The sequence below is a fragment of the Heterodontus francisci genome, chromosome 9 (genome assembly GCF_036365525.1).
Source record: "Heterodontus francisci isolate sHetFra1 chromosome 9, sHetFra1.hap1, whole genome shotgun sequence".
Classification (NCBI taxonomy): domain Eukaryota; kingdom Metazoa; phylum Chordata; class Chondrichthyes; order Heterodontiformes; family Heterodontidae; genus Heterodontus; species Heterodontus francisci.
In genome coordinates, this window is record NC_090379.1 from 48,522,987 (window position 1) to 48,549,142 (window position 26,156).

At 44.3% G+C, this 26,156-nt stretch overlaps 1 protein-coding gene across 8 annotated transcripts in view; it reads left to right on the forward strand.

Moving 5' to 3' along the window:
- Positions 1-26,156, forward strand: part of mark3a (MAP/microtubule affinity-regulating kinase 3a) — a 227,124-nt gene that overhangs the window by 107,931 nt on the left and 93,037 nt on the right. For all 8 annotated transcript variants that reach the window (XR_010975681.1, XM_068038982.1, XM_068038986.1 and 5 more), the window contains exon 5: positions 22,070-22,135. Coding sequence is in view for 7 of the 8 variants with exons in the window: in XM_068038982.1 (XP_067895083.1) it covers positions 22,070-22,135 (66 nt within the window). In the remaining variant the exon portion in view is untranslated. The remainder of the gene's footprint in view (positions 1-22,069; positions 22,136-26,156) is intronic.

The window sequence follows — 26,156 nt, forward strand, 5'->3', positions numbered from 1 at the left end:
CATTCTGTCAGGTGATAAATTGTTTTGAGAGATTTTTAAAATGTCAAATATTACATTTTAATTCTTTCCTTTTTATCTTCTTGTCTGTTCTCTTTCTAGCTCAATCCAATCTTTCTTTTCCTCTTTATTTCTCTTTCTCAGGGATGAGAAATTTCCCCCAAAAGGCGGATTTCCGACATTAGGGTTTTGGAAATCCGCCATTGGCTTTTTCCAGCCTGCCAAAGCTTTCAATACAGCCCTGTCTGTGATTGGTCAGTGTCTATGACTAACAGCGGGCTGCCTGGGTGGGGTGAGCACTGATTGGCTGATCGCAGCGCAGGCGCAATGGGATTGGCTGCCTCTGCTGTTTTTGGGCGGTTCAGTGAGTGAGCGGGAATGGCTGCTGCAGGAGAAAATGGAGATAGAGAGGCCGAGCGGAAAGCAGGAAGCGGGCTAGCACACAGCCAGTGGCACAGGGCTGAGGGAGCACCCAGAAAGAGTCAGGCAGTTCGTCAAACCAGCACCAGCCTGGGAACAGAGGAGGAGAGGGGGTGGGGAAGAGAAGAGGGAATACAGGGGGTTAGGGGTGGGGAACACAAGGGGAGCATGGGGCAAGGGACACTGAAGGGGAGAGAGAGAGACACAGAGACACGGGAGAGAGAGAAACACAGAGACACGGGAGAGAGAGAAACACAGAGACACGGGAGAGAGAGAAACACAGAGACACGGGAGAGAGAGAAACACGGAGACACGGGAGAGAGAGAAACACGGAGACACGGGAGAGAGAGAGACACGGAGACACGGGAGAGAGAGAGACACGGAGACACGGGAGAGAGAGAGACACGGAGACACGGGAGAGAGAGAGACACGGAGACACGGGAGAGAGAGAGACACGGAGACACGGGAGAGAGAGAGACACGGAGACACGGGAGAGAGAGAGACACGGAGACACGGGAGAGAGAGAGACACGGAGACACTGGAGAGAGAGAGACACGGAGACACGGGAGAGAGAGAGACACGGGAGAGAGGGAGACACGGGAGAGAGAGAGACACGGGAGAGAGAGAGACACGGGAGAGAGAGAGACACGGGAGAGAGAGAGACACGGGAGAGAGAGAGACACGGGGGAGAGAGAGACACGGGGGAGAGAGAGACACGGGGGAGAGAGAGACACGGGGGAGAGAGAGACACGGGGGAGAGAGAGACACGGGAGAGAGAGACACGGGGGAGAGAGAGACACGGGGGAGAGAGAGACACGGGGGAGAGAGAGACACGGCGGAGAGAGAGACACGGGGGAGAGAGAGACACGGGGGAGAGAGAGACACGGGGGAGAGAGAGACACGGGGGAGAGAGAGACACGGGGGAGAGAGAGACACGGGGGAGAGAGAGACACGGGGGAGAGAGAGACACGGGGGAGAGAGAGACACGGGGGAGAGAGAGACACGGGAGAGAGAGAGACGCAGAGACACGGGAGAGAGAGAGACGCAGAGACACGGGGGAGAGAGAGACGCAGAGACACGGGGGAGAGAGAGACGCAGAGACACGGGGGAGAGAGAGACGCAGAGACACGGGGGAGAGAGAGACGCAGAGACACGGGGGGAGGAGAGGGAGAGAGACACACAGAGACATGCGGGAGAGAAAGGGGGACAGAGACACGCAGGAGAGAAAGGAGGACAGAGAGGGGGAGACACAGGCACTGGGGAGAGAGAGAGAGAGGGAGAGACACAGGCACTGGGGAAAGAGAGGGAGAGACACAGGCACTAAGGAGAGAGAGGGGGAGAGATGCACACAGACACTGCGGAGAGAGAGTGGAGGGAGAGGGAGCGATGCACACAGACACTGGGGGGGAGAGACGCGCACAGACACTGGGGAGAGAGGGAGAGACACAGAGACGCGCGCGCGTGCAGAGAGAGAGAGAGAGGCACGTGCGCCCAGAGACACACACAGACTGACACATACACACACAGACAGACAGAGACATACAGACAGACAGAGACACGGAAGAGAGAGGGACACGGCAATATGGGGGGGGTGCGGTGTGGGGACATGGTGGAGACAGACAGAACGACACAGAGAGACAGACAGAGACACGGGGGGAGGAGAGAGAGAGACAGAGAGTGGGTGAGAGAGAGACACGGAGAGGGGGGTAGAGAGAGCGACAAGATCACTCCTGACAGATGGACATATTTCCGGAATACTCTGCATCGCTACATCAAATGTGGGGGCAGACATTGACTACTTGTGCAGCAAAAACAATGCCAGGTATCTCACTAAGTCAGTGTTCAACATAGTGACGAGAAAGTAAGTTAATAAATTAGTCTTCTCATTTAAAGCTTGTTCACAAAAATGTACATTGTTTTGATTAATCGTAAAATTAATTTCTAATGCCTTTATCTTTCTGAACTTTGCTCACTGGCCCCTATGTAGGTCAAAAATTGCAATGTTGCCCCTCACACAAAAAAGTTGGACATCCCTGCAGTTTCCAACCTTCAGACCCAAAAACCCCACTTTTTAAAAGAAATCGCAACTGTCATGTTCTGGTGTTAAATTTACTTTGGTCCTTTATAATTACACAATGTACTAACTCTATTAAATGCTTAAATATTGGAATGTTGAAGTGATTTGGTGATTTTACACAAATGCATTGGTCCACTGGTCTTCACGGTAATCAAAGGTAAACAAAGGGAAAACTAATGTTTCTACATATTGGAACTGGCCTGGAAGCATTTACATTCATTACAGATTGTTAACAGTGCTATAATTACATAATTCCTTGTCAAAAATAATTTTCAGACTTTTTTGTCTTTGACCACTAATTTTCAGACCTTTTGCTCCTGCTTTCTTTACCTGATTTGACGAATTTACCCTCCTTAGTCATTTTTGTTTTTTTCTCAGTCCTTAAATCTCATTGTTTAAGGAGATACACTGCTGATCTTGCCATTCACTGAGGTCCTAGGTGCCCTTTGTCCTCGCTGAGCCGTTACCAGCTCACACTTCCAACAAGTTACAGTGCAAATGTTTTTTGAGCTGAAGGGTTCAGAAAAAAATCTTCACTAATCAGGCATGCCACAAGATGCCCAAATCCACCAAGATCTGACCCCATGTCACCCTACTTTTGCAACAAGACAAGAGTCTTGTGTCTCTTCCGGCACCTTTCAGTCCATTGACTCAGGCCTTCTGTGCATTCACCTCTCCCCTTTAATCTACCAGTGCTAACAAAGGCTTCAGACACTTTGACCTTATTTTTTGGAACTCCTTCCTTAAACCCCTCTGCCTCTCTGCTTTCCTCCACCTTTGTAACATTCTTTAAAACCTGCTGACCAAGCTTTTGGTTACCCCCAACTCGACAGTCTTTCAATCCTCTCAGTAGTTGAATGATTTGCCAACACAGTCTTAGTGTACACTTAAAATCGGATAGTTTTGGAAGGTGCCTGTAGAAATGTCTGCCTGCCTTTTGCACTGCTTTGAAAGAGGAAAGAAAATAGGGAATGGGGAAAGGATGTGATGGACTGAGATTCATCCTGTTTCAAGTTAGAAGAATTTGTTTGATTTTTATATGAACTTGTAACCAAGCCAAGGAACTAAACATTTTAATATGTTGGCTATGGCAGCTGCACTCTGAAATTTACTTTGTTTTCTTTGTCTTATCATGTGCATGGAATTGTATGAATACGTTACATAATGAAGTGCAGCAGAAATTCCTTAATGACTGGACCATCAAAATAAGCTTTATTGTACAAAAGGAAGGATGCACATTGCATTAATATTAACATTGGGGGGTATACAGACAAAAATTTCAGTAACTATTGTCAATTGTGGCTCAGTTGGTAGCACTGTTGCCTCTAGTTCAGAAGGTTGTGGGTTCAAGTCCCACTTCAGAGTCTTGAGTACAAAATCTAGGCTGACACTATAATGCAGTACTGCATTGTTGGAGGTGCTGTCTCTTGGATAACACATTAAACCAAGGCCCCATCTGCTCCCTCAGGTGGGTGTAAAAGATCCCATGGTACTATTTCAAAGAAGAGCAGGGGAGTTATCCCTATGGTCCTGGCCAATATTTAACCCTCAATGAACATCACTAAAGTTGATTATCTGGTCATTATCACATTGCTGTTTGTGGGACCTTGCTGTGCACAAATTGGCTGCTGCATTTCCTACATTACAACGATGATGACATTTCAAAAATACCTCATTGACTGTATATACATATATATATAATTATATATATATATTTTATCTTAACATCATAAGAAATAGGAACAGGAGTCAACCATTTGGCCCCTTGAGCCTGATCCGCCATTTGGTATGATCATGGCTGATCTACCTCAACTCCACTTTCCTGCCTGCTCTGCCTATCCCTTGATTCCCTGAGAGAGCAAAAATCTATCCATCTCAGTCTTGAATATTCTCAACAATGGAACATCCACAACAGTGTGGGGTAGACAATTTCAAAGATTCACAACCCTCTGAGTAAAGAAATTTCTCCTCATCACAGTTCTAAATGATCGACCCCTTATCCTGAGGCTGTGCCTCCATATTCTGGCAAATTGTTCAGAATTCAGAAAGTGCATTTAATCACTTTTTTTCATCCCACATTGTATAGAAGCAATTTGAATTAAGTCAAATCTCTTGCACATATAATATCCACTCATGAAATCCACCATCTATATCCAGCAGGATGCCATTGACTCAAGCAGGGATTGACATCTATTTTATATGCAGCTGTCAGTGCATATACGAATGTGAACTTTTGTATTGACACAAACTGACTGCAGTCTCTGGGGTCATGTAATATGGGCACTGTTGTAATTTTTAAGGCTTCACCAGACATTTATTTTGTACTGTACACTCAGGGGGCACTCTTATAAATAAGCCCTCACTTCCTCCAAATTGAAACATGATTATATGCACACAGTATCTGATAATTTAGCATTGCTCAAGTTGACCAAATACCTTTGTTACTGTAATTCATTCACTCTTCACCTCTCACAAGCCTTCTTGTGCTTTTACTTTTCAGCTCGTGAAAGAATAAACCTATATCAGACCACATGACTTAGACTGTAAACAAAGAGTCAGATTTATATTCAAAGTAAAAATTAAACCATAGCAGAAAATTAATACAACAGATTTCACTTGATTATAGGACATTTAGCTTGCACCTCCTCGGATATAAAAATACTAAAAGACTTTGCCCATTGCCTGTAACACGACCTTTTGTGAGTGTTAGTCTATCCCCATGGAGTCTTCGTGCGCTCATGTCTGCATGGGCTGTAGTAAAGTGGAACAGGAAGAACTCGAGGTCTGATGCAAGTTGAATTGCGATATATCTCCTGTCATCTGTGAAGTTCAGACTGGCGCAAAGGAAATCAAAAAGGTGTTTTTCACAATTAAGTAATGCTGTCAATCAGTCATAGGATTTAACATAAAGAGATTGCATGCAGCCATGAAATTGTACTCAAAGACTCAAAATTGGTAGCTACATTTCCTTAATGTAATCAGATTCAACAGTTTCTGAAACCTGGCTGTATTTTGAAACTATTCCCCAATTACTGAAAAATTACTTTAATCTACTAATTCCAGAACAAAGCAAACAGTTAAGCAAGGCTGCAATTAAAATATCAAGAATGATTTGTTTCAGCACATCTCAAAGCTATTTTGACTCTTGGACAAATGATATGCTTCAATAAAACAGTGAACCTGTTTAACCCTGCAAATACTGCAAAGGAAAAAATAAATATATACCATGGACCAAATGTTCCATTTTTGTCATTGTCACCTTAACTTCAAAACTAAGACTTAACAAAAACAGGCTCAATTTTTAACAAACTCATTCACAGACCAGTGTTGTGTGGTCTATCACACTGATAGCTTGAGCCTTGAAGAGGGTGGAAAAGCTTTGAGACATCAGATGTAGTACCACTCATTACAGAGTACCTATCCTCTATCCTACTCTTTTTTTATTCGTTCATGGAATGCGGGCGTACCTGGCCGGGCCAGCATTTATTGCCCATCCCTAATTGCCCTTGAGACGGTGGTGGTGAGCTGCCTTCTTGAACTGTTGCAGTCCATGTGAGGTAGGTACACCCACAGTGCTGTTAAGAAAGGAGTTCCAGGATTTTGACCCAGCGACAGTGAAGGAACAGAGGTATTGTTCCAAGTCAGGATGGTGTGTGACTTGGACGGGAACTTGCAGATGGTGATATTCCCATGCATCTGCTACTCTTGTCCTTCCAGGTGGTAGAGGTTGTGGGTTTGGAAGGTGCTGTCTAAGGAGCCTTGCTGCGTTGCTGTAGTGCATCTTGTAGATGGTACACACTGCTGCCACTGTGCGTCAGTGGTGGAGGGAGTGAATTATTGTGGATGGTGTGCCAATCAAGCGGGCTGCTTTGTTCTGGATGGTGTTGAGCTTCTTGAGAATTGTTGGAGCTGCACCCATCCAGGCAAGTGGAGAGTATTCCATCACACTCCTGACTTGTGCCTTGTAGATGGTGGACAGGCTTTGGGGAGTCAGGAGGTGAGTTACTCGCTGCAGAATTCCTAGCCTCTGACCTGCTTTTGTAGCCATGGTATTTATGTGGCTGCTGCAGTTCAGTTTCTGGTCAATGGTAGCCCCTAGGATGTTGATAGTGGGGGATTCAGCGATGGTAATGCCATTGAATGTCAAGGGGAGATGGTTAGATTCTCTCTTGTTGGATATGGTCATTGCCTGGCACTTGTGTGGCACAAATGTTACTTGCCACTTATCAGCCCAAGCCTGGATATTGTCCAGGTCTTGCTGCATTTCTACACAAACGGCTTCAGTATTTGAGGAGTCGTGAATGGTGCTGAACATTGTGCAATCATCAGCGAACATCCCCACTTCTGACTTTATGATTGAAGGAGGGTCATTGATGAAGCAGCTGAAGATAGTTGGGCCTAGGACACGACCCTGAGAAACTCCTGCAGTGATGTCCTGGAGCTCAGATGACCTCCAACAACCACAACCATCTTCCTTTGCGCTAGGTAAGACTCCAACCAGCGGAGAGTTTTCCCCCTGATTCCCATTGACTCCAGTTTTGCTAGGGATCCTTGATGACATACTCGGTCAAATGCTGCCTTGATGTCAAGGGCAGTCACTCTCACCTCACTTCTTGAGTTCAGCTCTTTTGTCCATGTTTGAACCAAGGCTATAATGAGGTCAGGTGCTGAGTGGCCCTGTCGGAACCCAAACTGGGTATCACTGAGCAGGTTATTGCTAAGCAAGTGCTGCTTGATGGCACTGTTGATGACACTTTACTGATGATTGAGAGTAGACTGATGGAGTGGTAATTGGCCGGGTTGGATTTGTCCTGCTTTTTGTGTACAGGATTTACTTGGGCAATTTTCCACAATGCCGGGTAGATGTCAGTGTTGTAGCTATACTGGAACAGCTTGGCTAGGGGCGCGGCAAGTTCTGGAGCACAGGTCTTCAGTACTATTGCCAGAATATTCTCAGGGCCCATAGCGTTTGCAGTACCCAGTGCCTTCAGTCGTTTCTTGATATCATGCGGAGTGAATCGAATTGGCTGAAGTCTGGCATCTGTAATGCTGGGGGCTTCAGGAGGGGGCCGAGATGGATCATCAACTCGGCACTTCTGGCTGAAGATTGTTGCAAATGCCTTATCTTTCACACTGATGTGCTGGGCTCCCCCATCATTGAGGATGGGGATGTTTGTGGAGCCACCTCCTCCAGTTAGTTGTTTAATTTTCCACCACCAATCACGGCTGGATGTGACAGGACTGCAGAGTTTAGATCTGATCTGTTGGTTATGGGATCGTTTAGCTCTATCGCATGCTGCTTATGCAGTTTGGCATGCAAGTAGTCCTGTGTTGTAGATTCGCCAAGTTGACACCTCATTTTGAGGTATGCGTGGTGCTGCTCCTGGCATACCCTCCTGCACTCTTCATTGAACCAAGGTTGGTCTCCTGCCTTGATGTTAATGGTAGAGTGGGGGATATGCCGGGCCATGAGGTTACAGATTGTGGTTGAGTGCAATTCTGCTGCTGCTGCTCTTGTAGTCATGTAGTTGATGTGGCTGGTCCAGTTAAGCTTCCAATCAATGCTGACTCCTCAGTATGTTAATGGTAGACATTCAGTGCTATTGAAGGTTGGAGTGGGAGGGTGGGGTTGGGCCTTTTCTTCTTGAAGTTGGTCATTACCAGGCAGTTATGTGACATGAATGTTACTTGCTACTTGTCAGTCTAAGCCTGGATATTGTCTTCACCTTGATGTAGATCATTGTTTTTATTATTGGAGGAGTGTTGAATGGAGCTGAAAACCATAGAATCAACAGCATACAGTCCTGCTCCGAACCTTATGACAGAGTGAAGGTTATTGATGAAGCATTGAGGGTGGGCTAAGGATATTCCCCTAAGGATGGTAGTTAATTGAATCGTACAGTCATGATCATCTTCAGCTTTGTTAAAACCATAGTTTAGTTCTAACAGCGTTGCCCAGGCAGCATTTAATTTGATAAATATTGCACTGTGACAAAGGCATATGACAGACATTTGGCTAGATTTTGCATCGGGCGGGCGGGAGCTGGCCACCGACGTAAAAGACAGTGGCGAACCCGCTTCCGCCTGGGGATCCGTCCCACATTTTACGGGTCCCTGGGCTTTAATTGTTCTGAGGCGGGGCTACCACTCGATTGAGGGGGGATGTCCCACCTCATTGAGCTGCCGGCCAGTCATCAGGCTGGCAGCTCTTAGTCCCAGCAGCGCCACTGGGAGCGGTAGCCACTGCTGGGCCTGCAGCCCAGCCCAGGACATGGAGCCGGGACTGAAGGTAAGTTGGGGTTTGCCTCGCCGTGGGAATCGGTTGCAACCCGGCGAGGCAAAGTTGGTCGTTTGGGGGGAAGTGGGGCGTCTCGGGTCCTGGGGTGGTTGGGGAACTAGGGGCGTCCCTCAGTCGGGCACCCTGTCAGCCCCCCCACCCCCCCCCCCCCCCCCCCCCCCCGACCCCTGTTGCCGGTGCACTGAGAGGCTGCCTTTCATGTCTACTGGGCGCCAGCTTGCCACGGGTAAAATACCCCTGGAGGCAGGCGAAGACCATTAAGCGGCCCTTAAGGGCCTTGATTGGCCTGGGGCAGGCAGCCCCTTTCTCACTCTCTCTGCCCCCCCCCGCGGCCCACATAGTGTAGGGCAGAGGCGGGAGCGGGCCGGGAAGGCCTCCCGGAGCCTCCCGCTCAATTTTATGCCACCCTGCCGCCACCATCCGGCTCGCTGGGGTGGCATAAAATTCCGGCCTTAATTTCTTCATTTTTTAGAAGGTGATCAGAGCTACTCTAAAATGATGTCATGTTAAGAGACATAAATAATTACTGTGTAATTGGCCTGGAATATCAATAATCTAATGGCCTCAAAAGACATGGAATCATAGAATGGTTACAGCACAGAAGGAGGCCATTCAGCCCTGCAAATTTTCACTCCAGATAATTATCCAATTCCCTTTTGAAAGCCACGATTGAATCTGCCTCCATCACACTCTCGGGCAGTGCATTCCAGATCATAACCGCTCGCTGCGTAAAAAAGTTTTTCTTCATTTCACCGTTGCTTCTTTTGCCAATCGCCTTAAATTGGTGTCCTTTGGTTCTTGATCCTTCCGCCAACGGTAACAGTTTCTCCCTATCTACTCTGTCCAGATCCCTCATGATTTTGGGCACCTCTATCAAGTCTCCTCTTAATCTTCTCTTCTAGGAGAACAGCCCCAGCTTCTCCAATTTATCCACATGACTGAAGTTCCTCATCCTGGAACCATTCTTGTGAATCTTTTCTGCACCCTCTCTAATGCCTTCACATCCTTCCTAAAGTGCTTTACAGAGAACTGGCGCAATACTCCAGTTGAGGGGCTGAACCAGTGTTTATATGTTAACTAATTATTTATATATAGTAGTGAGTCTACTGCACCTCCATCACACTTCAAATGACAAGCTTCCAAGTATGAAATTTTAGTACAACTGTTAAAAACGAAACTCTTTTAAAAAAGGAAACTAGAAAATTAAGAGAAAAAACAGAGTTATTTTCTGACCTGGCTTTATTAATTTGCACACCGTTACAATTGCACTCTGATCTCAAATTTACGAGTGCTTACAATTACGTGGATTTGTCTATTTAGATAACTAACTCATAGGGAGTATTTAAGCAGCATCAGGTTACTAGCTAAACTTCATAATTGCACTCCAAACTCCAGTACACCTCTAAGCAATGGCACAGGACAAGCACCAGTAATTTATGATATTTTGATTGACCAGCTAATTTTTTAAACCTGGGATAGAATGCCGTTCATGAGCATAACAAAATTTTCCAATTTTTGTCTGATTGTGCTCCTGTAAAGTGCCTTAGTATGTTTTTCTATGTTCTAGGCATTGTTTAAATGCAAGTTGTTGAATATTAAATGTTCAATTTTTAAAAGCACGAGTTCATAACATTAGTTGGTATTCATCTAGAATCTTGTGCTTCATTTAAAATTAGGTGTGGAGCTATTATTCAATATTTATATTAAAATATAAAGAAAAAAGCTATTTCCTGTTCTAAAAAAGATGTATTTTAGTTACTACCTTGTTCTTTTTGATTTTTGTTCCTTTTCTATCTGTGCATTAAAGAGTTTGGGTGGTGGGGCAAGTAGGTGTTTGCAGCAAAAATTCCAGAGCCTGGAGAGCAGGTCACACTGAGAGGATTCTGTAGTAGAAACAGAAACTGCAAGAAATATTCAGCAGGTCAGTCAGCATCTGTGGAGAGAGAAACAGTTAACATTTCAGGTCGATGACCGGTCATCGGGATTCTTTGTACGTGCTTGGATGAGACCTATCCTTTGGAGTGGGCTTGTTGACCATGGTGTTAATTTGGATGTAGATATTCTGGGATTTTTTCAATGAAAGACTTAGATTTCAGAGGAATTTGTATTACAAGTAAGATTTATCTCAGCAAGATGGCAGGAAATGTGAAGTGATACTTATGTACTAAAGGGTATTCTAAATTTGATGTTGAAAGAAAACACAGTTTTGACATATGTACCACATCAAGTTGTTAATTTTAGTTCAGTCCCAAGTATTTTGTTCTTTTTAAAATCAGTCACATTTACAGGATTACTTCATGACCATGTTAGTGATTTAAATTTGGATCACATGTTCTCATCTGTTTTAAAATTAAAGTTCTATAGCATGTTTGATGTTTTTGCAAGATTCTGGGAGTATGTGCCTGAATCAAAACTGTTCACAATTATATAAAAACCAAACTTATATTAGTAAATAAATATGTTTACTTCATGGCCATAATCATTGAAATGTTTCCTATTATCAGGTTCCTTTCCAAAAAAAACATTTTCTGTACACTTTTTGACCATTTGATGTTTTTTTCCAAATTTTTTTATTTATTCTTTCATGGGATTTGTGTGTCACTGGCAAAGCCAGCATTTGTTGCCCATCCCTAATTGCTATTGAGAAGGTTGTAGTGAACAGCTGCAGTCCATCTGGTGTGAGTACTGCCACAATGCTGTTAGGAAGGGAGTTCCAGGATCATGACCCAGTGATAGTGAAGGAACGGCGATATAGTTCCAAGTCAGGATGGTGTGTGGCTTGGAGGGGACCTTGCAGGTTCCCATGTGTCTGCTGCCCTTGCCCTTCTATGTGGTAGAAGTTGCGGGTTTGGAAGGTGCTATTAAAGGAGCTTTTGTGAGTTACTGCAGTGCATCTTGTAGATGGCACACATTGCTGCCACTGTGCACCAGTGGTGGAGGGAGTGAATGTTTAAGTGGTTGGATGGGGTGCTGATCAAGCTTTGTCCTGGATGGTGTCGAGCTTCTTGACTGTTGTTGGATCTGCATTTATCCAGGCAAGTGGAGATTATTCCATCACACCCTGACTTGTGCCTTGTAGATGGTGGACAGCCTTTGGGGAGTCAGGAGATGAATTACTTGCGTCAGAATTTCCAGTCTCTGACTACTTCTGAACTTATGATGGAGGGAAGGTCATTGATGATGCAGCTGTATATGGTTGGGCATGCGATTGAGATGATTGGCCTCCAACAACCACAACCTTTGTGCTATGTATGACTCCAACCAATGGAGAATTTCCCCTCTGATTCCCATTGACTTCAAATATGCCAGGGCTCCTTGATGCCACACTTCGTCAAATGCTGCCTTGATGTCAAGGGCATTCACTCTCACCTCACTTCTTGAGTTCAGCTCTTTTGTCCATGTTTGGACCAAGGCTGTAATGAGGTCAGGAGCCGAGAAGCCCTGGTGGAACCCAACTGTGTATCTGTGAGTAGGATATTGCTGTGTAAGTGCCGCTTGAGTGCACTGTCGAAGACACCTTCCATCACTTTGCTGATGATCGAGAGGAGACTGATGGGGCGGTAATTGTACGAATTGGAGTTGTCCTGCTTTTTGTGTACAGGACATACCTGGGCAATTTTCCATGTTGTCAGGTAGATGCTAGCATTGTAGCTGTAGTTGAACTGCTTGGTTAGGGGCATGGCTAGTTCTGGAGCACAAGTCTTCAGCACTATTGCCGAATGTTGTCGGGGCCCAGAGCCTTTGCAGTATCCAGTGCCTTCAGTTGTTCCTTGATATCACTTGGAATGAAGCGAATTGGCTGAAGATTAGCATCAGTGATTTTGGGGACCTCAGGAGGAGTCTGAGATGGATCATCCACTTCTGGCTGAAGATGGTTGCAAATGCTTTAGCCTTATCTTTTGCAGTGATGTGCTGAGCTATGCCGTTATTGAGGATGGGGCTACTTGTGGAACCTCCTGTTAGTTGTTTAATTGCCCACCACCATTCATGGCTGGATGTGGCAGGACTGCAGAGTTTTGATCTGATCCATTAGTTGTGGGAGCACATAGCTCAAGTCTGTTGCATACTGCTTCTGCTGTTTGGCATGTAAGTACTTCTGTGTTATAGCTACACTAGGTTGACACCTCATTTTTAAGTATGCCTGGTGCTGCTCCTGGCATGCCCTCCTGCACTCTTCACGGAACTGGGGTTGATTCCTTGGCATTAATGTTAATGGTAGAGTGAGGGACATGCTGGGCTATGAGGTTACAGATTGTGGTTGAGTACAATTCAGCTGCTGCTGATGGCCCGCATCATCATGCGTGGATGCCCAGTTTTGAGCTGCTGGGTCTGTTCTGAATCTCTGTCATTTAGCACGGTGGTAGTGCCACACAACTGAATGGAGGGCATGTTTAGTGTGATGACAGGACTTCGTTTTCTCAAGGATTGTGCAGTGGTCACTCCTGCCAATACTGTCATGGACAGATGAATCTGCGACAGGCAGTTTGGTGAGAACAAGGTTTAGTAGGTTTTTCCCTCTTGTTGGTTCCCTCACAACCTGCTGCAGGCCCAGTCTGGCAGATATATCCTTCAGAACTTGGCCATCTCAGTCAATAGTGGTACTACTGAGCCACTCTTGGACATTGGTACATTCTGTGCCCTTGCCACCCTCAGTGCTTCCTCCAAGTGGTATTCAACATGGAGGAGTACCGATTCATCAGCTGAGGGAGGGCAGTAGGTGGTAATCAGTAGGAGGTTTCCTTGCCCATGTATGGCCTGATGCCATGAGAAAACATGGGGTCTAGAGTCAGTGCTGAGGACTTCCAGGGCAACTCCCTCCCAACTGTACACCACTGTGCCGCGCCATCTCTGCTGATGAGACATACCCAGGGATGGTGATGATGGTGTCTGGGACATTGAATCATACCTTACAGCCAATGAGTATGACTATGTCAGTCTGTTGCTTGACTAGTCTGTTGGACATCTCTCCCAATTTTGGCACAAGTCCCCAGACGGTAGTGAGGATGACTTTGCAAGGTTGTGTGTTCTGTTGTCGTTTCCGGTGCCTAAGTCAATGCCCGGTGGTCCATCCAGTTTTATTCCTTTTCGACTTTTCTGTAGCAGTTTGGTACAACTGAATGGCTTGCTAGGCCATTTCAGAGGGCAGTTAACAGTCAACTGCATTGCTGTGGGTCTGGAGTCACATGTAGGCCAGATCAGGTAAGGACCGCAGATTTCCCTCCCTAAAGGACCTTAGTGAGCCAGATGGGTTTTTACGACAAGCAATGATAATTTCATTGCGCTATTACTGAGACAAGCATTCAGTTCCATTTTTAAAAATTAATTAATTGAATTGAAATTCCACCAGCTACTGCGGTGGGATTTAAGTCTGGGCCTCTGGATCATTAGTCCAGTGACATTACCACTACGCCACTGTCCTCCCCAAATACCACCACATATTATTCAGAGAAACCTTTTTTATTGATAAATACTACCAGCTTTCCTGCCATATAGTATTTCTACAAATACTAGTCAAATACTATTGCAGCTTGCAAAACGAAGGACTGGTACCGTCTTTCCTTTTTTTGTCGTGCTGTTTGGTGCGGTGTTACAGTCCACTTGTCGGGCAATGATCCTGAGCTCCAAGCACCCATTGAAGCAGGTGGACTGTGACGGGACAGAACCTTTCTGACCGGGGGCTGCCCGGTTTGAGGTGAGCGGCAGCTGTCCAGTGAGATGCGATGACCTCTCCCACTGACAAAGACAACCTGTGGCGCCCAATCTCTACGCCAGTTGAGCTAGACTTATAACCCGTAACTGCTGCCTTCCGTGTTGATTTGGTCGCTGTGAGGTGACTATGGAGTGACCTCTCCATGGTGCATGCCTGGGCGGATGTATGGAGGTTGTGAGTTGCCCAAGCATCAAAACCCCCCTCTCGGCCTTCCTAGTGGGGTCCAAAGGAGTGCAGAGTATGATGTTTGGCACCGGTATGGCTGCAGGAACTGCCGGAAACATGCCAAAGGTGACACATGACTGCCTTAGGGGTTCCGCTCCAGATTTTCTGTTGGGGTTTACTCCCTTAGCCATGGTCTCTCCCGAGACACCCACAAGGCAGTGAGGTTGTTAGCTCCTATCACTGAGCAGGAGCTCTAACAAGTAAACTGTGCGATTTCATGGAGGGAGAGGGAAGGAAGAGGGGGTGCAAGGGGGAGAGGGGGTGGGGAAAAGGGGGATGCTCCTCTCCGTCAAACTCCCTGTGTCCTGGCCTGCCGGAAGACCTTACACAAATCAACGATTCTCGGAAGACCGCCATCATTAACAACGAGCTCAGCAGACTCAATGTGGACATTGCAACATTTCAGGAGACACGCCTCCCTGCGAGCGGATCTCCAAGAGAGCAAGACTACACCTTCTACTGTCAGGATAGGGATCCTGAAGAACCAAGACAGCACGAAGTGGGCTTCGCCATCAGAAACTCTTTGCTCAGCATGATAGAGCCACCTTCAAATGGCTCGGAACGCATACTGTCCATCCGACTGCTCACCACCTCTGGTCCAGTACACTTACTCAGCATCTATGCTCCAGCACAGTGGCGCAGTGGTTAGCACCGCAGCCTCACAGCTCCAGGGTTCGATTCTGGGTACTGCCTGTGCGGAGTTTGCAAGTTCTCCCTGTGTCTGCGTGGGTTTCCTCCGGGTGCTCCGGTTTCCTCCCACATGCCAAAGACTTGCAGGTTGATAGGTTAATTGGCCATTATAAATTGCCCCTAGTATAGGTAGGTTGTAGGGAAATATATAGGGACAGGTGGGGATGTGATAGGGATATGGGATTAGTGTAGGATTAGTATAAATGGGTGGTTGATGGTCGGCACAGACTCGGTGGGCCGAAGGGCCTGTTTCAGTGCTGTATCTCTAAACTAAACTAAACTAACACTGTGCTCCTCACCTGAAGTTAAAGACCAGTTCTGCGAGGAACTCCATAATATCATTTGCAGCATTCCTAATACCGAAAATTTGTTCCTGCTGGGGGACTTTAACACCAGGGTTGGGGCCGACCATGACTCATGGCCCTCCTGCCTTGGGCGCTATGGCATTGGAAGGATGAATGAGAATGGACAGAGACTGCTGGATTTGTGTACCTATCACAACCTCTGCATCACCAACTAGTTCTTTCATACTAAACCCTGTCACCAGGTTTTATGGAGACACCCAAGGTCACGTCGTTGGCACCAGCTGGACCTCATCGTCACAAGTCGAGCCTCTATAAACAGTGTCCAAATCACTCGCAGCTTCCACAGTGCGGCCTGCGACACCAACCGCTCCCTGGTGTGCAGCAAAGTTAGACTCTAACCAAATAAGCTACATCGCTCCAAGCAGAAGGGCTGCCCGCACATCAACGTGTGCAGCGTGTGACCAGTGGTGTTCCACAGGGATCCGTGCTGGGACCACTGTTGTTTGTGATATACATAAATGATTTGGAGGAAAGTATAGGTGGTCTGATTAGCAAGTTTGCAGACGACACTAAGATTGGTGGAGTAGCAGATAGTGAAGGGGACTGTCAGAGAATACAGCAGAATATAGATAGATTGGAGAGTTGGGCAGAGAAATGGCAGATGGAGTTCAATCAGGGCAAATGCGAGGTGATGCATTTTGGAAGAACCAATTCAAGAGTGAACTATACAGTAAATGGAAAAGTCCTGGGGAAAATTGATGTACAGAGAGATTTGGGTGTTCAGGTCCATTGTTCCCTGAAGGTGGCAACGCAGGTAAATAGAGTGGTCAAGAAGGCATACGGCATGCTTTCCTTCATCGGACGGGGTATTGAGTACAAGAGTTGGCGGGTCATGTTACAGTTGTATAGGACTTTGGTTCGGCCACATTTGGAATACTGCGTGCAGTTCTGGTCGCCACATTACCAAAAGGATGTGGATGCTTTGGAGAGGGTGCAGAGGAGGTTCACCAGGATGTTGCCTGGTATGGAGGGCGCTAGCTACGAAGAGAGGTTGAGTAGATTAGGATTATTTTCATTAGAAAGACGGAGGTTGAGGGGGGACCTGATTGAGGTGTACAAAATCATGAGAGGTATAGACAGGGTGGATAGCAAGAAGCTTTTTCCCAGAGTGGGGGATTCAATTACAAGGGGACACGAGTTCAAAGGGAAAAGTTTAGGGGGGATATGCGTGGAAAGTTCTTTACGCAGAGGGTGGTGGGTGCCTGGAACGCATTGCCAGCGGAGGTGGTAGACGCGGGCACGATAGCGTCTTTTAAGATGTATCTAGACAGTTACATGAATGGGCAGGAAGTAAAGAGATACAGACCCTTAGAAATTAGGCGACAGGTTTAGATAGAGGATTTGGATCGGCGTAGGCTTGGAGGGCCGAAGGGCCTGTTCCTGTGCTGTAATTTTCTTTGTTCTTTGTTCTTTAACACTAACAGAATTTCTTATCCACAGCTGTTACATAACTTTCTAAATTCACTTGAAAAAGCCCTTGAAAACACTCTTACAGGGGATGCAGAGACCAAGTGGGCCCACATCAGAGACGCCATCTATGACTCAGCAATGACCACCTTTGGCAAACGTGAGAAGCAGAATGCAGACTGGTTTCGATCTCACTTTGAAGAGCTGGAACCTGTCATAGCCGCTAAGCGCTTTGCACTGTTGAACTACAAGAAAGCCCCCGGCGAGTTAGCATCCGTAGCATTTAAAGTAGCCAGAAGCGCTGCACAACGAATAGCCAGGCGCTGTGCAAATGACTACTGGCAACACCTATGCAGTCGTATTCAGCTGGCCTCCGACACCTGAAACATCAGAGGAATGTATGATGGAATTAAGAGAGCTTTTGGGCCAATCATCAAGAAGATCGCCCACTTCAAGTCTAAATCAGGGGACACGATCACTGACCAAAGCAAGCAAATGGACCGCTGGGTGGAGCACTACCTAGAACTGTACTTCAGGGAAAATGTCACTGATACGGCCCTCAATACAGCCCAGTATCTGCCAGTCATGGATGAGCTGGACGATCAGCCAACAAAGTCGGAACTCAGTGATGCCATTGATTCTCTAGCCAGTGGAAAAGCTCCTGGGAAGGATGGCATTACCCCTGAAATAATATAGAGTACCAAGCCTGCTATACTCTCCGCACTCCATGAACTGCTTTGCCTGTGCTGGGACAAGGGAGCAATACCACAGGACATGCGCGATGCCAATATCGTCACCCTCTAAGAACAAGGGTGACTGCAACAACTACCGTGGAATCTCCCTGCTCAGCATAGTGGGGAAAGTCTTCGCTCGAGTCGTTTTAAACAGACTCCAGAAGCTGGCTGAGCGTGTCTATCCTGAGGGACAGTGCGGCTTTCGAGCAGAGAGATCCACCATTGACATGCTGTTTTCCCTTCGCCTACTACAGGAGAAATGCCCCTCTACGTTGCTTTCATAGATCTCACCAAAGCCTTTGACCTCGTCAGCAGACGTGGTCTCTTCAGACTACTAGAAAGGATGTCCACCAAAGCTACTAAGTATCATTACCTCATTCCATGACGATATAAAAGGCACAATTCAACATAGCGGTGCCTCATCAGACCCCTTTCCTATCCTGAGTGGCGTGAAACAGAGCTGTGTTCTCACACCTACACTGTTTGGGATCATCTTCTCACTGCTGCTCTCACATGCGTTCAAGTCTTCAGAAGAAGGAATTTTCCTCTGCACAAGATCAGATGGCAGGTTGTTCAACCTTGCCTGTCTCAGAGCGAAGACCAAAGTACGGAAGGTACTCATCAGGGAACTCCTCTTTGCTGACGATGCTGCATTAACATCCCGCACAGAAGATTGTCTGCAGAGACTCATCGACAGGATTGCGGCTGCCTGCAACGAATTTGGCCTGACCGTCAGCCTCAAGAAAACGAACATCATGGGACAGAATGTCAGAAATGCTCCATCCATCAATATCGGCGACCACGCTCTGGAAGTGGTTCAAGAGTTCACCTACCTAGGCTCAACTATCACCATTAACCTGTCTCTCGATGCAGAAATCAACAAGCGCATGGGAAAGGCGTCCGCTGCTATGTCCAGACTGGCCCAGAGAGTGTGGGAAAATGGCGCACTGACACGGAACACAAAAGTCCGAGTGTTTCAAGCCTGTGTCCTCAGTACCTTGCTCTACGGCAGCGAGGCCTGGACAACGTATGTCAGCCAAGAGTGACATCTCAACTCATTCCATCTTTGCTGTCTCCGGAGAATCTTTGGCATCAACCTTTGGCAGGACCGTATCTCCAACGCAGAAGTCCCTGAGGCGGCCAACATCCCCAGGATATACACCCTACTGAACCAGCGGCGCTTGAGATGTTTTGGCTATCTGAGCCGCATGGAAGATGGCAGGATCTCCAAGGACTCATTGTACAGCGAGCTCGTCACTGGTATCAGGCCCACCGGCCGTCCATGTCTCCGCTTTAAAGACGTCTGCAAACGCGACATGAAGTCCTGTGACATTGACCGCAAGTCATGGGAGTCAGTTGCCAGTGATCGCCAGAGCTGGCGGACAGCCATAAAGGCGGGGCTAAAGAGTGGCGAGTTTAAGAGATTTAGCAGTTGGCAGGAAAAAAGACAGAAATGCAAGGAGGGAGCCAACTGTGTAACAGCTCCGACAACCAATTTTATCTGCAGCGCCTGTGGAAGAGTGTCTCGCTCTAAAATTGGTCTTTATAGCCACTCCAGGCACTGCTTCACAAACCACTGACCACCTCTAGGCGCTTACCCATTGTCTCTCGAGACAAGGAGGCCAAAGAAGTATTTCTACACGACATAGAACTCAGTATATGTGCTGAAGCAAAATAATATTCTGGATGTAATTCTGACATTAAGAGACAGAATTCCATCATAAATGAACCAAAGCTTAAAGCAAAGTTGTTTGTGTTTTTTGTCTGTGTTTGGGTTGTTCATATACTTATCAGTATTATTGGTACATATTGATGAATGTTCGTAAATAGTGTCAGCAGTTTGAGTGGTATTGGGGGACAGGATATAGGCTGACTGGGAAATTATAATTTAAATACCAGGCTCAAGTGTTATTTTGCAATCTATAATTCAGAATAAATTCTCTGTACATTGTTCAACTCCGAAAAAACAATTTATATTATAGCTTTAAAAGTCAATTTTAGTTAAAGTAGCTATGTATCTGAACCTCACATCTCTAATTTAAAATCATTTTGTTGAGCAGCACTACATTTTCCATACCCTGTTCACATAATGGCTTAGTGTGACATAATTGTTGTACTGCCCGGAAAAGTCTGCCTATCTGCTTTCATGAGAAACAAATTGGGGGTTTTGCAGTTACCTTATCGCCTTTTCCCATTTGTCTTGAATCCTTCCCTACTGTTTTTAGTTTCTTTCCTGCTGCTTGTGATCTGCGGTTAGCAAAAGTACGCTTTATACGTGGTTAATTCATTTTTTCTGGTTCATGTTCAGACTAGCTTTTGTTACATGACTCACTTGAACCAGCAGTAGATAAAGTGAAACCTGTCTTTTCCATCCCAATATACTCTCATCTAATTTTTAGTTCACAAAGACATTTTGCTTCCTGTTCCATAGTAGCTTGTAATTTTGGACATCTCCAGTTTTATTAGCAAAGCAAGAGTTGATGGCAGACATCAGGCCATCTTCATTTAAATTGCATAGAAGCAAACACTGTACAATATGAATTTATTGGATCTTAACCCTATTTGTTCTGATCACCAACAATGATTCTGTATCTGACGTGGACGGGGGTAGTTAACTAATATGGATTACAAATCATTTAGTCACCTTGCTTTACCACTTTCTCAATGTAGGTTTCCTCCTCCTTCACTCTATCTCCCTCTATCCCCATTTTTTCCTCTCCCCCTTTCTTTCCCTCCCTCTGCCAATGATTTGCAGACTACTTAAAATGTTTAACTGTCGGGACAGACAGTTATGCAGTCTGACCAAATTAATATTGAATGCTAAAAGGTACCATAGAATTTTACAGCATAGAAGTAGCTCTGCCTATGTCAGATCTCTGAAAGAGCTATCCACTTAGCTTCTTCCACTGTTTGCTTTTAGATATTTGTTTTTGAGTTGTTTGACCACTTAGCTTTAAAAAGCAATTATGGATTTTGCTTCCAGCATTGCTTTTGGTAAACTATTTCATGCCACAGCAACCCTTTGTGAAAGGGAAAAATCCTCTTTTTTTTTCTTTCTTTAGGGATGACCTTAACTGTATGCCCCCTCGTTACTGATACACAAATCAGTGGAAATGTTTTTTTCCTGTTTACCGTATCAAAATATTTCATTCTTTTGAATACCTGTTCCACATGCTCTCTAACTTTTGCTGTTCAATGTAAAGAGCCCCAATTTTTCTAGCTTTTCCTTTATAAGTAGTTAATTGCATTACCTTAGTAATCTCTTTTGTACCTCCTCCATGGCTTTGGCATCTTACCAGAAACGTGCTGCCCAAATCATGCCAAATAATTTAATTTTAGAAATCTAAAATGTAGAATAATGGATAAAATTTGAGTATATTCAAGAGATAAAAGCTACATTATGCATTTTGGTGCCAAATGCACTTGAATGTGTTGAGATTTACTGCATATCCAAGCATTTGGTAATTTTGCCACTGGGAAGCAGCATTAAAAGTGTAACTTCTACTAGTTTTGGTTTACTTTGGCTAAATTTCTATTTGAGTACACTGTTTCTATTTCTACTGAATAAAAAAAATGAAGCAGGCTCCCCCAATGGTTTACTTAATCTAGGCAGTGAGCAGCTGAACAAGACTAGGATGATGCCAGGTTTGATCCATGGTGTGTGCAGATTTAGCTGATCTCACCTGGGACACAGGTAGATTCACTGCAATTGGTTTTACTGCCCCTTGAGTACAGAGGGAATTCAGCCATGGTTCCCACTCTTCATTATTGTACAGGGCTTGTATTGGGTGTTATATTGGGTTTGGCTATGATGAACCCTCCAAATGTGCCAGCATTTGCTGTCTGGAGCCAGAAGTGAATGATTGGGTGAAGTAACAGAAGACAACCATATTCCAGCAAGGAGCCAATGCCTTCAGAAGATAGAGACAGGAGAAAATGTGGGAAAATAAGTTGTTTTTAACATCAAACAAAATGTGCTATCTTGCCAACTGACTTTATAATTGGCACTTAAAAAAAATCATTGCTCATAAATTAGTTGAGAATTGAGCTCTCTATTAATGTAAGTGAAATATCTTTAATAAATGTGTTGAATTTGATGTTTACCTGTGCTTATCAATATGCCAGTTTTTCATTTTTGCTTTCCAGTGAAATTATTTGAAGTTATTGAAACAGAGAAGACTCTATATTTAGTGATGGAATATGCAAGTGGAGGTAAGTGGAATTCAACTGAAAAATATTGCCCAATTTTATTTTGATGATTTGGGGTTTTTTCAGATTTCATGGGAAAGAATATTTGCTTTTATATAGTTCTTAATTATGTCTAAACTTCTCAACGGGCTTCATGCAATGAATCGTATGGAGTGTATTGACTATTCTGTCAGCAGCCTTGTGCAACTTTGACAAACAGCAGTGAAATGAATGATCGGTTGATCTGTTTCTGATGGTTTCATTTTCATTGAGCAAGACCAGAAAAACACCTTAGTTTTTGGAAAGTGCCACAACATCTTTAATACACCCCGAACCATCAGAAGGGCAGAGTTTCAGTGCTTCATCCAAAGGACATTACTTCCTGGAATGCCGGACTCCCTTACTACTCGGTTGGAGTGTCAGTTTAGATTATGCACTCCAGTTCTGGTGTATGCTTGAATCACCAACCTTCTGTTCAAGAGAGACAAATGTTATATACTGAGCCAAAAAGGTAACGGAGCCAATAGGTGGTGAAAATGGACAGTGTTTGTACCTTAATGGCTTGTACTAAACTAGTAAGACTCATCTGTGAATGGATGCAATTTTCCCCAGTCTCTTCAGACAAAAAGGGGGAAAAATGGACGAGGATTTGCTCATTGTTATACTTTAGACCATTTTGAAAGTGTTTGGATGTTCGTGGACTATAGATATGCTGCAGTTATTTCATGGGTCAAAGAGATTACCAACATTCACTACCTAATAAAAGAGCATTTGGACCAGATGATGGAAAAAAACTGCAGGTGCCTTTGGAACTGTCACTGCTTTCAAGACACCACATTAAAGTAAAAAAAATTCTTAGCATCCTTTCTGTTTGCAGAAGAATATCTAGTTGCCTCTGAATCCATTTATACTGTTTGCTTCACTGGCCTTACCTGATACTTTATTCTGAAAATATATTTGTCTTTCTGTATTTTTTCAAGTTTTGCTTGATTTTCTTTCCTCCTTCCACCTCCAGTCTTTAATTTATATCCCCCTAGTATTTGAATCATTTACCATATCAGTCTTCAATTTGATCGCCCTGAAATTTATTTGCCAAAATGAAAACGGCCAGTTTCCTTCATCTTTCCTCAGAACTTGGGTCCAAATCAGTTTGGTTGGTTAATTTGTATACACTCTCAAGGACATTAATGCCTTTCTAATGCTTAGGTGAAAACAATTCTGAAAACATGCTGATCAAGGCCTTCTACAGCAACAATGCAACCTTTTCTGATTTGTATTCCATCTCTCCATTAATACAGTTCAGAACCATATCTATATTTTCTGGTATAGCCAAATACTGAATTAATAGTTTCCTAGATTTATCTAGTGAGCTGTAAATCATTTTTACTTGTTGAGGTCATTGTATGACTGCTAAATTGAACACCTATTATTTCTTTTCATTTTTTGTTCCATTGCTAGCTATTTTGAATTGTCTCTGCTGCCAAGCAGCTTACTGATCTGTAAGGTTCAAATCCTTCTGAATCTGGTTGCATTATTCTTCATTATTTGATTTGCCTTCTATTTTGTCCTTGTTAAGCCACGATGATCAGATCTTCAATTCATATACAGGAGTCCATAAAGGCAGTGTGCTTGTCTTTTTCAACAGTCTGCCAGATATGCTTAAAATTGATTACTTTGCTGGCAAAGCCATACACTATATTGTAGTTTACTTTCCATGGAGGACGTGCAATCATCAAATCATTGCAGGCAGAAGTAGGAAAAAATTGACAGATTGATTGAGTGTTAAGGAATAAGAAAATTATTGGTAGCTCACCATGACTATTTATATAGTCTGACTACCTTTGATTCAAGATATTTAATTGGTTTAGCAATTGTACTGGCACAACTAAGGAAGGAAAAGAGATCTAGCAAATCTAGTAATCGCATTAGGAGTCCTTCAAGATTTGCTATGCTTGCTACTATTTGCAACTTTGGTTTCTTGCAAATCTTGTATCCGTCCAATGGAGAGATGCCAAAGCATTGTTTGGCAGGATGTAGAGAAAATTCATCTTTCACTCCTCACCTCCACCCTTTCAGATTAATGACTTCATGAATTGGGTTCCTCGAGCATATATTGCAGTGGGGCAAATCTGTGACTTGTTCACTGGAAGTCTAGCATAATTTCCCCAAGTCACTTCTGATCTGAACCACCACTTAATACAGTTACTTTGATCTAACCTTTGACATTTCTAATATTTGCCAGTTCCAAAGAATGGTCACTGACCCGAAACGTTAACTCTGTTTCTCTCTCCACAGATGCTGCCAGACCTGCTGAGTATTTCCAGCATTTCTTGTTTTTATTTCAGATTTCCAGCATTCGCAGTATTCTGCTTTTACTTTGATCTAACTTTTGTTGTACACCTAATATATTCAGGGAAGGAGAAAAACTGTTAGTTGTGTAACATAGTAATAGTTTTAGGCAGGAGCACACCTTCAGTCCACCTAGCCCACCTAACCATGGTATTCCCTTGATGCTTTTCTAATAACCATGAACATCACCTTTGACAAGAACCTGTCCAATTCCTTCTTGAAATACATTAAGGTTTCTTGTTTCACCACCTGTGCTAGTAATCTGTTCTACATACTTACCACCCTTTAGTTATAAAAGTTCTCTCTGCATTTCATATGTTCCTTGTTCTTAATTTATAAATATGATTCCTGTCTTTGATTTCTGCAATCATCAAAAAAACTTACTTGGATCCAATTTGTCCAAACTTTTCCTAACTTTATGCACTTCTATTCTATCCCCTGTTCTTCCCTGTTATGCATTATAGCCTTGAAACAAGCAATGATAAGTCATTCAGTCTGCACTAGGTTAACCCATTTTCGCCAGTCCAGCAATAGGCTCCTAAACTTGCATCAGCACTGCTAATCTGAGGACAGAAAAGGTAGTCATACCTGATTGCTATCTAACAATCTTGGAATTGTTTGTTTCGGAAATTCTGTTATAGTGGTACTCTCACTCAAGTAGGCTGCAGATGTCCAAGTTTACAGGTAAAGTATAGGCATTTGAGTGAGACACTGGAGGACAGCATCTGCCTATGCAAATATAGTTAAAGTATGGATCTCTGCCATCAGAAGAAGACTACTCTAGATAATGCTATGAATAATAATTCAAATGAAAAGGTTTATAAGAAGACGGAGCCTATGCACGTTCAAAGTTATGAATTATAGGGTCAGCCTCGCTTACTGGCTTTTCCTATCCTATCCCCACCCCCCAAAAAAATCCATCATTATCCTATTTTGGAACAGGATACAAATTTTGATTGTGCAGTTTCCTATTCTCCCTGTAGCAGGGGTGATCTGGGCGCCTTATTTCACCACTATTATTCATCTGACAGTTCAATTCACTGTCTGTTAACCAGTGTTCCATCTTGGGGAGGGGAAAAAATTATTGCATTTCTGCACACTACTTGAAATTGTGACTTGAATTATGCATGTCCTTGTATATTTCTATATGATAAAGGTGAACCATATTTTGGGGGTAGAGCTATTTGTACATTTGGGACCATAATTTGAATATTCACACATTATTACCTAAGCGATAACGTTATGTTCAATATGAGCAAAGAACAGAATTAGTTTTAGAATATGTTCTTAAAGCACTGGAAGACAGCACGTACTATCTAAAACCTGAGTCAAGGTGATCGTGAATATTTTGATCAGTGCCAGAAAATGCTGATGCTACCCAAAGGTTGACCTTCATTCTGTTTGTTCGGTTTGAAATTTAAAAGCTATGTTCTTGGAGTGGAGTTCTTAACAGGCACAAAATTTGAGGGGCAAAGTCGCATAGTGGTTACGTAATCCTGAACAAATGATCCAAAGACACAAGTTCAAATCCAACCGTGGCATCTGGGATATTAAATTCAATTAATTAAATAAATCTGGATTTCTCACCCTAGGTGATTTCAACCTCCCTCTCAATTCAACATCACCTCTGTCCTCTGAGTACACTGCTCTGCTGTCCTCCCTTAATCTCACACTCCATGTAAACTCCCCAACCCAT